We start from the raw sequence: 13,641 nt of genomic DNA, 5'->3' as shown, positions 1-13,641 counted from the left end.
ATATCTGAATAATTTAAGGCATCTTAGCAGGTAATATCGGAGTGTGCACTTTATTTCCACTGTACTGTCATTGCCCGTCAAGATAACACTGGCACTGCCAAGCTGCTGTGGGCGCTGGTATTATGGAAACTGTCTCAGGTGAATGGTTGAAGATTACCTCATCATCATGACACACTCCAGTTTGAGGGCTCATACACAGATTGCATTTCTGAATCTAATTTTGTAGCAGATATATGATCATGACTGGGGAAAAAGGTACTTTAAAAGGAAAGGGTCACATTTTTCAAGTCTATCTCAAAACAATACTGACATGCACATATGTTCATTCATCAATATCTATGTAACAGATGGAGGGAAAATACACTGTCCTGTGTGATAATCCATTCTAAGGTTCAGCTGAAGCTAATGTAAAGCTTCAGCAGTCTGAGTTAGTCAAATCAAGTAGGTTAGATGATGCAGTTTTTTAAGAGAGCATCCCCAGTGACTAACACTAAAACTGGTTTAAGAAGGGATCTTTTAGCCAGTATGGACTGGAGGAACAATTACAGCAAACAACAACGCTTTCAAGTCCGAATTTGTTCATCAGTATTCGACAGTAAAAGTTCAGATATTCTGAACAGGATGCAGTGATGTAACTGCAATCTATGAATATCTGCACAGATTCATACACCAAAAATGAGAGGTCTGAGCAGACACAGAAAAATTTCAACCTGTTTCAGTCAGACATCACTTGATCTAACGTTGCAGGCAGGCAGGCAGGCAATCAGGCATAAGAGTGATGTCTTTTTAAGTACTTCAATGTGCAGTGCAAGTTATGTTACATTAAACATGCGTATAGAAGCTCTACAGTCTATGTTGTGAAGAAAGGTAGGCTAATTCTAACCTCCACCTGCATTTTTGCTTGGGCGTTCATTTGGGGCACTATTCTTAGGTTGGATTATGTTTTTGCAAGTACTCTAGTACCTGATAATAATTCAATGTGAGTACTCAAATATGAAAATTACTTAAAATGCCCATCTCTCCTTTTCAAGGTACTGTACATATGGGCATGTGAGTCCTGTGTTAACAGAGACTGGAAAAATGATGACCTATCCTTTTATCTGCTGTTTGAAATTGGTACAGGTAAATGTTGTTTTATGTATAAAAATAAAATTAAAACATATTCCATAGGCCTGAAGTAAATGCATATTATTGGCACTTTCCACCCAGATCACAGGTTATTGGTTACTGACCTGCTGCGGCCATGTGTTCACTGGTCCTGATTGGCTGAAAGCCCACAAAGGGGATTTGCATGGACAAGACCAGGCCGATGATGTAGAAGGTGCTATAGGCTGGAGGGAGAAACAAGCAGTTAAGACAAGACACTACTCACTTATTTACTTACGTCTGTAGCCCCATCACAAAGCATGCCTCCTGGGCTGTACAAATAGTAATTTCAACTCCATTTTGATATCAATTTGATCTATTACATCCAAAATTACATATCACAATTAGTCTGAGAGGGCTTTACAGCATATGACATCCCCCTGTCCCTGGACCCTCATAGCGGATGAAGAAAAACTCCCCCCAAAAATGCGTCAAAAGTTATGCATCAAAAAGCATCAAGAGACATTGTTTGAGTAAGTTATTGATAGCCTAACTTACAGAAACCTGCATTCCTGCAATAGTCTACCTTCCACCATCTCTTTCCATCTGTCTGTCTCTGTCAACTCTCCCAAACACACACACATACGAGCTGTGGCACTCAGTTCTAGTCAACTCGGTGGAGTGGACAGATTTATTATTGAACAATTATAATCATGTTATTAAGCAATGATAGGCTAATTAAATAGTCTGCTTGGAAAAAGTCCGGCCCTTAGACAAATGAAGTTGATGTCCCCCACTCTAGATTTTTCTTACTGTAAACTAATCCCAGGTAACAATAAACCCGTCCTACTAACAAGTGTTGTGTGTGTATCCAAAGCCTGATATATCTTATTCCTCTGAGCCGTAGAGCTCCATTGTTGTTCAAAAACTATTGAATTACATCAGTGAGTCACACTGTTGCACTAGGTGACATGTCTCATTGTGCTGAACGTGGGAACTGTTTATTTTGACTTAATCCCACATCCATCGTCCTGCTGCTGAAAATATTCACTACAGCACCAAATCAAATCTGCGCCTGGAAATAGTCCCTAACCAGTGCACTGCCTACCTCTGTGAACTCAAACTACAAAAAACAACAGTGCCAACCTGTTCTGGAACATTATATACTTTTCTGAAAATGAAATTACATATTCTGACCCATTTTTAAAGATTTACATGCTCAGTAGGAACCAATGACTGTGGGGCTGAGAGTCTGTTGAGAGTTGTTGGTTTTGGTCTTTTCTTGATAACAGTAATGAAATATATACTATTGCTGCCTTGTCTTTTGAGTTATCTCACTAAGTAAAAATGTCTCTCTGCAGGTATAAAACACAAAATTGTGCTCACACAGATAGGAGAAATACTTCATACACACCGTGCATAAAATATGTGTAACACATAAAGTTAGGGTAAGACAATGTGACCTATTATCTGTATCATGATAAACTGTCAGTAACTGTTCACTGTTTAATTACATGTGATTTCAGAAATGTGTAAATATTGGTACTATATTAATAAATTCTAGGAAAGATTTAGTAAGGAAAAGAACAACGGCGCATACAAGCGTAGTGTTAGTGATCCCCCCTCTAAAAGTCCTTGACTCAGTACACAAGAACAAAACGCCTTTTGAGCCTAAATCATGACTGACAGTCTAAGAGCGATTAAGCTCCAGAGTTAAAACAATTGACACACTTGGGAATCAGCAGCACAACCAGACAACAGGCTCACTGTGAACACTCCAACTAAACCTGAAAAGTGTTTCAAACAAGCCCTCAAGGGTCAGAAACACTCAAAGAAAGCTTCAAAAACAAAAACCTCAGAAACAAGCTCTGCTGGTCGAACACTGCCAGAGCACAGCCAATGACATCAAAAGGTTAGCTCGCTTAAACAAGCTGCAGTCTTATTACGTACTATAGACACAAGCTGAGAATTGTAGACATTAAGAATGGTACATCAGACTAGAAATATTTCAATAAGCTAGATGACTCGACTCTGACCACGTCATGCCTCCTTTAGGTATCTTAACAACCCAGAATAAGATGAAGCAGTTTGATGCAGCAGCTGAAATTTCCTCAAAATTCACAGTTCACTGTTGGACAATCTTATCTTCAACTGATGTGTTAAAGCAGAACATTAAATGGATGGTCGTCACTCTGCACTAAGAGCCAGAACTCCAATCTCCAATTCTGCTGCTCATCTGTGGCTGCACTTAAAATAAATTTGAAAGGCTGAAGCCTCACCAGATCACACCAAAGGGAATCATGTGTGGGGGAAAAAGTCTACGCCAATTTGTGTCTGGGCATAGAATCAAACCTCAACTCTCTCCACTGCTGTCTTCACAAGTAGACATGATTACTATTGGTGTAACACCAAAAGATGTATGTCTCGGTGTGAAAACAGCCTGCTGTTCTGTTGGAGCAACACATACTTTCAAGTGATTTTGTATCTTGATTATCTCCTTGCCTCGACCAGACTGGAGGGAGCAAAGGAGGAAATATTTAGTTCAGATATTCTGCTTTCCAGTCAGCATCAGCCGTCCTTCAGAGATGATTCATGAAGCCCAGCAGACCTCACTGTTATTTACATTTAAAAGCAACGGTTCCAAGGTTGTTCTGACTCAATCACTTTCTCCCTCTGTGGCTGTCGTCTGATGATGACAACATTATTAGGAATGCCAGAGCGAGGAAAATGGAAAAAGATTGCTGTTGACCCAGCCGGTGTCACAAACTGCTCCGTAAAAAATTGATCTAGTAAATTAATGCAAGGAAACACCTTTCCTCAACGGCCCTAATGCACTGAGTTGTCATTTTTCATTCGCCTGTGCAACCTTATGTGATCAAATAGAATTAGACCTGTAATAAATCTTACCTGTGCGAAACTTGCAATATTCAGCTTTTGTTGACATTGTGTTATGAGAGAATTTGATTGAAGTCTGTAATCACTACTGGTGGTGTTCTGCACCATGGTGAAAGATGTTTCTCATAATGTGATGTCAACAAAAACTGTAGATGAGATTTAATACAGGGCTGTTGTAGATTTTTGAATTACAGAATAACTAACTTTGATTAAATGCACATTTACATTGATATAAGCAGTAGTGGATGAAGTACTTAGATACACCAGTCTTACACTGAAACAGAAAGCATGTTAGTATTATGAGTAAAATGCACATAAATTCAAAAGTAAAGATATTCTGTGCAGAAAAATGTCTGACAGTATTTATTATACTATTATATACTTATTCTATTTTACTGTTGGTCAATGTGGAGCAAATTCAAACTTTTTTTTGGGTGTTATAATCTATAACAACGCATCACAATTTATAAAGTCTTCATTGGTTTTATAGGTAAATCTTTATCTATAAAGTAACCTATAGCTACGGGCAGCTGTGGTTCACGAGTTAGAGCAGGTTGTCCACTAATCACAAAATCGTCACCTTGATCTCCGGCTCCTCAACTCTGAATGTCGAAGTATCCTTGGGCAAGATACTGACCCCAAATTTCTCCTGATGGCTGTGCCATCAATGTTTGAATGCATGTAAGTGTTGCAGGTGGCAGGAACTACTGTCTTTCTGCCGAACTATACCAACCAATTGTATCAGCCCAGAGGGAAGCGTGCATCTACTGCTAACTCACCTAGCACCACTGGGCTAGCTTATGTTACAGCTCCGCAGAGGAAGATGTCAATAATATTAACATCTCGCACTGCCATGAGCACGAGCCTTTTGTCCATGAGTAGATGCATGCTTTCTTTTGCATGGTGATACAGCTGGCGCGTAGAAAGAAAACAGTTCCTACATGAACCTGCTCACAACAAGGTCTGTGGATTATTGTGAATTCCACAGGGTTCAGTTTTAGGTCCACTTCTTTTTGTCCTTCCATGTTCCCATTGGGAAAAATCACCCAAACTCCCAACATCTCTTTTCAATCCTACGCAGATGATACTCAGAGCTATCTATCACTCAATTCCCAAAATCGGGTCACTTAATTACAAAAATGTCTCCAAGACTGGTTAGCACATCATTTCTTGCAGTTAAATGAAGACGAGGCAGACATCCCACTCTTTGGACCCAGCATCATACAAGTATTATCGCCTAGAACCTCAATCACCTGGGTGTTATCTTTGATGGGAATCTAAGTTTTAACAGGCAAGTAAATCCACTGTTGGGTCCAGCTTCTTCAAACTCAGAGCCAACTCCAACATTAGGCATTTCCTGTCACTCTCTGATCTAGAAAGGGTCAATAAAGCACTTAAATCATCCAGGCTGGACTGCTGTAACTCGCTCTACCTCAGCATTTCTCAGGCTACCATCTCACGTTTGCAACTAATTTAAATCGCTGCTGTGGTTATTGACAAGGTCCAAGAAACAGAACCACATCGCCCCTATCCTTGTATCCTTACACTGGCTTCCCTATTCATTTCAAGATACACTTCAAAATCCCTCTAGCTATCTATAAATCCCTCCATGGGCTCGCCCCTGCATAGATCTCAGAGCTTCTCAGCCCTTACAGCATCGCCAGACCGCTCAGATCTACCCACTGTTGCATGTTGGCTGTGCCCCAGTGGTGGAAAAGAAAGGCTGGGAACAGGCCTTTTTCCTATAGTAGCCTGCTAGAGGCCATTAGCCAGGTGAGCTTTTAGGATGAGCCTTGGGACCCATTTTTATTCTTTGGCTTTTACTTGTGTTTGTACTGTTAGTTCTATTTTTTATCTGATTCCCTGGGTTGAAAATATGTTTAAACTTATTTCAATCTTGTTTAACTCATCTATGCACTTTTATGTCTCTGTGCTTGTCTATCTTTGTTAAGCACTTTGGTGCAAAGCCTCTTTTGCTTTTTAAAGTGCTGTATAAATAAAAAAAAAAGAGTTGAAAAATAAACTTGAAACGTGGATTATCCTGAGTAACTGGGTCATGATTTCTGGAAAGAGACATTGCTGTTGAGTTTTGTAAAAAAAAAAAATTTTGGTGGTTTCAACACCACAAGCTAAGTGCCATCTAGTTAAATGATATTGGAGAGAAGGCAGACATCTTTATGGCCAATATCTCCAACCAACCAACACTCAGCAACTCACACAAAAACAATCTAGACTGACAAATGGTATTACAGGTAAGAGAAAAAATACATATTTTTGATTTGGGGGTGAACTGCAAACTAAATGTAATGATATGCGATGTCCTACCTCTCATCAAGTCTAATCTAATCATTTAGTCGTGCTACTGGCAGCCAGGCAGCTCACTTCTGTGGATGAGCCCGGTATCGCCCTGTTAAAGTGTCCCAGCAGGTGGCACATGGCACCTGCAGTCTAGATGCTGGGCAATGTGATGGCCTCATCTGGTACTAGGAACAAGCAGCCTAGCTGATGCCCGTTTGAGATTTGAGGCATCCATCCAGAGGGTTTTCTATTCTGTTTTTTATTCTGCTGCAGAGGAGACAATGCTGCTCATGTAATGAAATTCCAGTTGGATTTCATTATGGTATATGTGCTTTGTTAGACATGGAAGATGAAGCAAGAGAGGGCCGGTGTGTGACAGCAGGTCACAGACTGGACTTTAAATCACAGATGAAGGTATGCATCATTGGTAAGCTACTGTATAACAACTTTGAACCACCTCATTTACTCTGTTGCTGCAGGCAAAATGTATTGTGCTGGTCTTCAGAGAGAGACAGACATTTCACAGCTTCCTTGTCAGGTTAACCTTGCCTGACTTTGTACGTGTCACATCTTGATATGTCATTATTTCCACAGAATTATGATCTGGTACAGTATGTATGGGTTATTGATCTGGATCTGAAACAATGGTACAGTGTTGCGGCATCAGTATGGAGCTGTGAGCCTTGGGTCAAGACTTAATTCATGATCAGTGAGGCGAGTTCAGAGTGTGCGACGAGGCGAGCTCTTTGAAGGGAAGACAGCTTTAATCTTTTTTTTCCTTCCCTTTTTTCCTGCCTACATTTCCACTTTCCATCTCTCTTACTTTTATCACATATCTCTTCTCTTCTGGGGGATTTGTGTAAACCTGATATGTGTCTCGTTACAGACACAACATCGGTTGCTAGTGAATGCTTTAAGTTATCAGTAAGTCTTTATACAGTGCAGATATGACAAAAATTAATAAGCTACTCTGTTTACTACCCCCACATCTATGTGCATGGCTTTTAGTCTTTGAAAGCAGAGGAAATACAGGATTTGTGTGTGTGTGTGTGTAGGTGTGTGGCTGCTGACTGTACAGTTACTTTGCCCCTTTTGTTATCTGTTTATCCTGGATGTGCTACACTGAATGTCAAATGAGCTAAATTGTACACACCCCACCCCCCTGGTTTATGCCCTTGAATCAATGTCAATGTAAAGTATTTGTGTGTCTGTGTTGGTAAGGGGAGTGTGTATGGGGGCGTGCATGTGCACATGCACATGTAACTCCTAACCAAGGTTTTAGAGGCAGGAAAGAACCAGCTAATTTATCTAAATATGGAGCACATTACTAGCCAAGCATGATTCATTATTGTTGTTTTAACTGTTTTCTATGGAGCCCAAAGGGGGACATGGGAGAGAAAAAAACATAGATGGGTGAAATAAAAACAACTAATACTTTTGCATTCCCCTAAGACATATTTTGAGTCTCTTTTTAGGATTCATGTATATGTGCCACAGCAGAAAAAAGTGCAAAAGGTTGGGTTAAAGTCAATATAGCCAAGATCAGCAGGTGTGCAGATTATAAAATACTCTGTCAGCCAGCCATCTGCGCTTATCGCACTTAAACGTGATAACAACAGCACAGCAAACAGAACGCATTTCCTCAGGAAATGTCTAGATGGTTCAGAGAGTCACAAAATGGGCACACATCACAAATCTGTACCCAAAGACAGATGGAGACAGATTTTCCATCAGGTAGTTACTACCACAATGATTGAAATCAAAAATAGAGAAACTGATTTGGTGAGACCTTTTCTGATATCAAACTGGTGGTATTTTAACAAAACTCAAATGTTCCTTACCTCATACATGGTCACATAGTTTAGTAATTGATGTGAAACTACAGCATTTGCACTGCAATGGGTTTCAAGGATAAAACATGAGAACTACTTTTGTTAAAAAGAAAGTTGAAAAGAGGCTATGATGAGCTCTGGTATCCGTATACCTCCTTCATAAAAAAAGCTGAACATAAAGTTATAACTGAGCAGTCTGATGTGTGTAGAGCTCCGTATGGTTATACTGTAGCAACCTGGTATCACTTTCAGGGCATTTAGTGAAGGTAAACACAGTGAACAGCCACGCATAATGGCACTGTGCTCTGGCGCAGCCTAACTTTGGAGTGTTATTTAGCCCCCTCCCCGACAAGCTAGCATGACATAGTTGATACCAATGGATGCCTTAGGTCAGTGATTCTCAACTTACAGCTGACACACAGTTGTCTAATGAACATTGAAAATAAACTGATTCTCGCTGGGATTTTTTTTGTACTTTGAATGTAAATAAGATGTCAGGGTACATCGAAAAAACAATTAAATAGAGCTTTTATACCAAAAAGAAGTTCCAGAGAGGGATCACCCAGAACCCCTGACAGAGGTCCAGGCTAATTATTCATATATGAATTATTAATGTTTGTTTATCAACTGGCCCCTGGCCTCCTGCCATTTTGCAAAAGCAGCCCGGGTAAAGTCAGTATACCTGCCTTAAGTTGTCTAGTTTCACATGACACTACCTTAACTCTAGCCTCAAACATGAGCACACCACAGCCTCTTTAAGACAGTTATGTCGGCCGAGATTTCCAGCAGTCGGCCTGCCCATGCAATCACAGGATGTGCACGTGGATGTACGTACACCTGCACACCTGTGTTACAGGAGTCCCACGTACACAGGCGTTGCACTAATCACACACGGATGCACATATATACACACATCTCCGTGTCCCTTTCCGCACCCGATAGTGTGTGTGTGTGTGTGTGTGTGTGTGTGTGTGCTGCATCTCACCTATGTAGACTCTCCTACTGAAGCGTTGCATGAGGAGCAGTACAAATACATGAAGAGGAATAAGGTTGATGATGAACACGTAACCGCCCCAAGCTGACACCTGTGAAACAAACAAAATAAGAGTATTTTCTTACTTATTTAGAACTTTACAAACAGCAGACATGAATGCAGGGGTGTAACAATGTGGAATATGCATTCACACATACAGTGGTCGCCTGCACACAGATGTATGAACATACAAATAAAAAGTAACATACATTTATGATTGGTATATGATTTAGTCTGATTCGTGTTTTTCAGGCTAAATGAAGACGGAGTTCGGTTACCTACGCTGGAAGAATAAATATGAGATTATTTCACACCAAGGAGTGCCTTGGTTTTTCTTTTGCATGGTTGCCTGCATTAATTTGACAGTTTTTGGTTCTTGTTTTTCATACAAAGTCACATACGGTTAGTTTACTGCTTTTTGTCATAATGGGATTTTGATCTCTGTTGAATCCATGCAGTGCTTTCACCTGAAATAGGTAATCAGTATTGTGAGCCCACGAGTCCCTGCAGACTGGGAACTGAAGGATGGCTGTATTTCCTCTGTTATTTACAACATACACACACTTCCATAATGAGACAGGTAGCAATCAGAAGCAGGGTGCAAAGCTGCACAGCCCACCGGAGAGCTGTGAAATCATTATGAGCTACAGCGTTAAGGCACGCGCACACACACATGCACACGTTCATAACAGCAGCCCCACACAGGTATAGGCATGTTCAGAACAACACACGTGCACCTCTTTCTAAGCTTGTGCTTTATGCTTTTTGTCTCTAAGTGTCATGTCACTCCCTGTCAGTGAGCAGCTGCCAGAGAAAAGGTATCAGAGCTTACAGAGTGAGGAGTTCAAATGATTCATCACAGATTCATCAAAGCCTGGCTGAGTGATAGGTGAGGAAGGGAAAAGCTCTGGTTTTGTCTGATGAAAATGCCTTGTGTTGATGTGAGGCAAACAAAGTTTGATGGACATCCACAAAATGTTCGATGTTAGCCATCTGTCAGTGGCACGGCGGTCATTTTTGGGCGCTCCTGTGATTCTGAGTCAGTGTGTGATCTACACATGGCTCTCCCTATCATTTATGACTCAGACCTGTGTTTAGTATCTATGTTAGCATTAGGGGTTAAGCTTTAGTGTCATAATAGCACAGAAATGTACAATGTAAAACAAGTGTTTCTGTGTATGTTCTCACCATGTAGAAATAGGAGAGGCAGCATCCAATGGCCCAGAACACAGATCCCGTCTTCACCGACTTCACCTGTAGTTTGCATAAGAGAGCATTAACTAACACACACACACACACACACACACACACACACACACACACAGAGTAAAATCTACATCAGCTGCTTTCATTAAGCTGAGCTGCTTTATCACTTTTCTTCCTTGAGGATTTGCTCTGCTGCTGCTTACCCAACACGACTGTCTGAATTATTCATCATGTTTGGCTCTTTAATGACCTGCACAAAGCAGAGCACCGTGTCCTACACATTTTTACCTTCCCCAGCACGGTGCACAAGAGAAGTTAACAAGGGCTTAACGAGGCTAACGAGCCCCGACTTAACGAAGGCACGGGTTGGAGTCACTGCATTCGGCTGGATGACACTGGAGCTGAGCCAATGAGATGTGGTGAATGTAAAGAAGCAAGAGATGGACGGAACGTTAAGGTAAAGTGAACAAAAGGGAGGTAGAGACTGTTAGAGATACTGGGAGTAGGAGATGCAATCACTGGAGACTGTTAAGTTATTCTAGTTTTCTGTGTGATTTATTCGTGTTGTAATGTATTAACAATCTGTCTAAAATCCACAGTATAGAAACAAGGCTTAATGTTTATGTAAACCAGGTTATGCTATCCCCCATCCATCCATACCACCAATTAACAGCATCTTCAAGGCTGCATAACTGGGATAGTGGATTCCTTCTTTAAGTCTCAGTGGTATGCATGAAATGTTGTAGTTGATCATGTACACTAAGAATAACATTAGCTCATATAGCCACATGCACAAACCACTGAGGATCAGTAGGAATAATAAATCTGTAGAAGCAGAAATAGAAAGCCACATCTGTGGTTAAAGGAAAGAGTTCTTATTTACAAAAAAAAAAAAAAAATCATATTATGCCTATGATCAGGAACAACATATACAACATTCTCCAGACATTAATGTATAATCATGAATGAGACACTGGAACTTGTCTTTGGTAACCAACACCCTTTTCCCACAAAAATTAGTATGTGTATGCAGGTTATTTTAAATGCAGGAAGACCTGTTAAAAAAAATAGGTGACAGACAGCTTTCCAATTGCAAGTAGACCAGAGGTAGCCAAGTATGAATTCCTGTTTTTTTATTTTTGGTGTGTCGCGTTCAATGACACAAACAGGCCAGAAAAAAGGTTAGTAAAAGAAAGCAGCATGGAGGCCAGTGAAAAGGTTCTTTTCTTTTATCTTTTTTTTATCTCTCTTACTTACTCAGTCTCTCACTCAAACTCAGTGGCAACTAAATTTTGGAGACAGAGACAGACGCTATTTTGAGGCAGCCTGTCACTTCATTGCGCTAGCAACGGGGCTAAAACTTGTGACCACTACTTCGACCACTGCAGAGTTATTTGTCCCGGGAGTGAATGCTGATTGTAACCCTTCCCATTAAATACAAAAGCCAGATATTAGCGGGTTATTTGTGGCATTTTGTCCAGTGGCAACTGGGCTTGAAAGAATGTTTATTCTAGTAAGTGAAACTATTCTGGTCAAAATAAAAATGTATTAGTAAGTTAAATGATCTGTTCCTAACATTAGGAACCATCTTAGATGAACACTCAGCTTTACAAGATCACATAAAGAGGTTTAACTTCATGCTCTAAATACTACATCTGAGTTAATTGATTTTTAGCAACAGAGGGGCAGTGAAACAAGCTTAAAACACAACGTCAAAAATATATTAACTTTAAAAAGCTGTTACAGCAAACGTGGTTGCAAACAATCGCCAATTTACACATCTAGCGGATATAAAGCAGCAGCATCTTTCATGTGGTCGAATATTTACTCTCCTTTTAGCTCTGGTTTGGTCTCCACCAAAAGAAAAATATTTGGATGTTTAGCTGCTCGTTAACGCACTATATTCATCAGCGAGTTGCTAACTTTATTGGTCTGCCTTTTAGTGCAGGGCGATACAGTGGATTTATCAGAACTCTGTCGCAGAAACCAGCTGCCTGCAGTGGCTGCAAACAAGATTAACTAATTTATCAACAAGACCAAAAAAACACAACTAAAGCTTACATCAGCTAAAATTTGCCATAGAGCTGAAGGAAACTGCTAGCATGTATCTAGATCTCTGAATCTCTACATCACCTCAGATTTGTTCAGCTTAAGTTTAGTAAAAGTGGTTTCCCCATTTGGAAAAACTGTGCCAATCCTAATATCGCAGAGCTTGAATCTTCTTGTGCTCGAGTTGGAATAATGGTAACTGAAAAACTGCCAAAAAAAACCAGCAACTAGATCGGCACAGCTATACAGGTTGGCATTACTCTCAAATCAGTGTGAAAAACAAAATTAATTGCTCCCTTTGCTGCAGTTTCTGTGTTGAATAAAAATGACTTTGGAGGTACACGCCACTTACTATTAACTTAGTACTACTTCCACATTGCACAAACAGTAGTCATTTGAGTCACTGGTAATAAAAAATATTAATGATTGCAGCTTTAAGTCACTTTAAGAAAAAAAAGGTTTAGTATTGCAGTCGGACTCACTTTATTCCCCAACATGTAACGAAGAGCAGCCATCTGAAGCAGCAGTGAAAACTCTTATAAATAGCTGCATAATGGAGGGTCAGGACTACACTATGTAAAGGCTAATAAAGTATGTATAGCCATACCCAGAGGTAGTAGGTGAACTGCAGGGCAAAGATGGCAATGCCTTCATTGTCGAAGGAGCCAGCCACGGAGCGGGAGATGTAGCCGGGGACGATGGCGATGAAACAGGCTGCCAGCAGCCCCGCCCCCTGGTTCCACAGCTCCCTCGTCAGCAGAAAGGTGGAGATGGAGGTCAGGCCGCTGAACACCGGCGCGAGGAACACACACACGTCCCTGATGTGGACGGTGATGTGCAGCAGGTTGAGCACATAGTGGATGAGGCCCGCTGTGACCATCAGGCCTGGGTACACCTGAGAGAAGAGGGGAACAGAGGAGGAAGATCAGGGCAGAATTTTTTCTTCAGAAAAGCAACCCAAATCTAATTTTCTGTAGATTTTACACGTCAAGTGTTATTAATAAAGTTTGAATAGCTCAAACTGATCTTGTTTTCATCCCTCCCCCATGTAATATGTATTTGATGTGATGAGGAGAGCGGTAATATTGACAAGCCAGCAAAAGTACTGAACAACTGAAAATGCTGCTTCATGCATCTTCGAACTGCTGTGACTGCAAAATGCCATCATTAACAGTCTGAATGAGTAAACTCGACAGCAGTAAAAACCATAACACTACAAGCTTGTTGCTAGCTCAGAGCCAC

General features: G+C 40.7%; 1 protein-coding gene across 1 annotated transcript in view; it reads right to left on the bottom strand.

Annotated features, from left to right (window-relative positions):
- Positions 1-13,641, bottom strand: part of LOC126392352 (dolichyl-diphosphooligosaccharide--protein glycosyltransferase subunit STT3B-like) — a 71,275-nt gene that overhangs the window by 19,610 nt on the left and 38,024 nt on the right. Inside the window, exons 3-6 of the mRNA XM_050047710.1 lie at positions 13,007-13,294; positions 10,333-10,398; positions 9,097-9,196; positions 1,233-1,331 (exon numbers count right to left, since the gene is read on the bottom strand). Of these exons, the coding sequence (XP_049903667.1) occupies positions 1,233-1,331; positions 9,097-9,196; positions 10,333-10,398; positions 13,007-13,294 (553 nt within the window). The remainder of the gene's footprint in view (positions 1-1,232; positions 1,332-9,096; positions 9,197-10,332; positions 10,399-13,006; positions 13,295-13,641) is intronic.

The sequence above is a fragment of the Epinephelus moara genome, chromosome 6 (assembly GCF_006386435.1).
Source record: "Epinephelus moara isolate mb chromosome 6, YSFRI_EMoa_1.0, whole genome shotgun sequence".
In the NCBI taxonomy this organism is placed as follows: Eukaryota; Metazoa; Chordata; class Actinopteri; order Perciformes; family Serranidae; genus Epinephelus; species Epinephelus moara.
The sequence above is the reverse complement of the archived record's forward strand: the minus strand, read 5'-3'. Positions and strand labels throughout refer to the sequence as shown.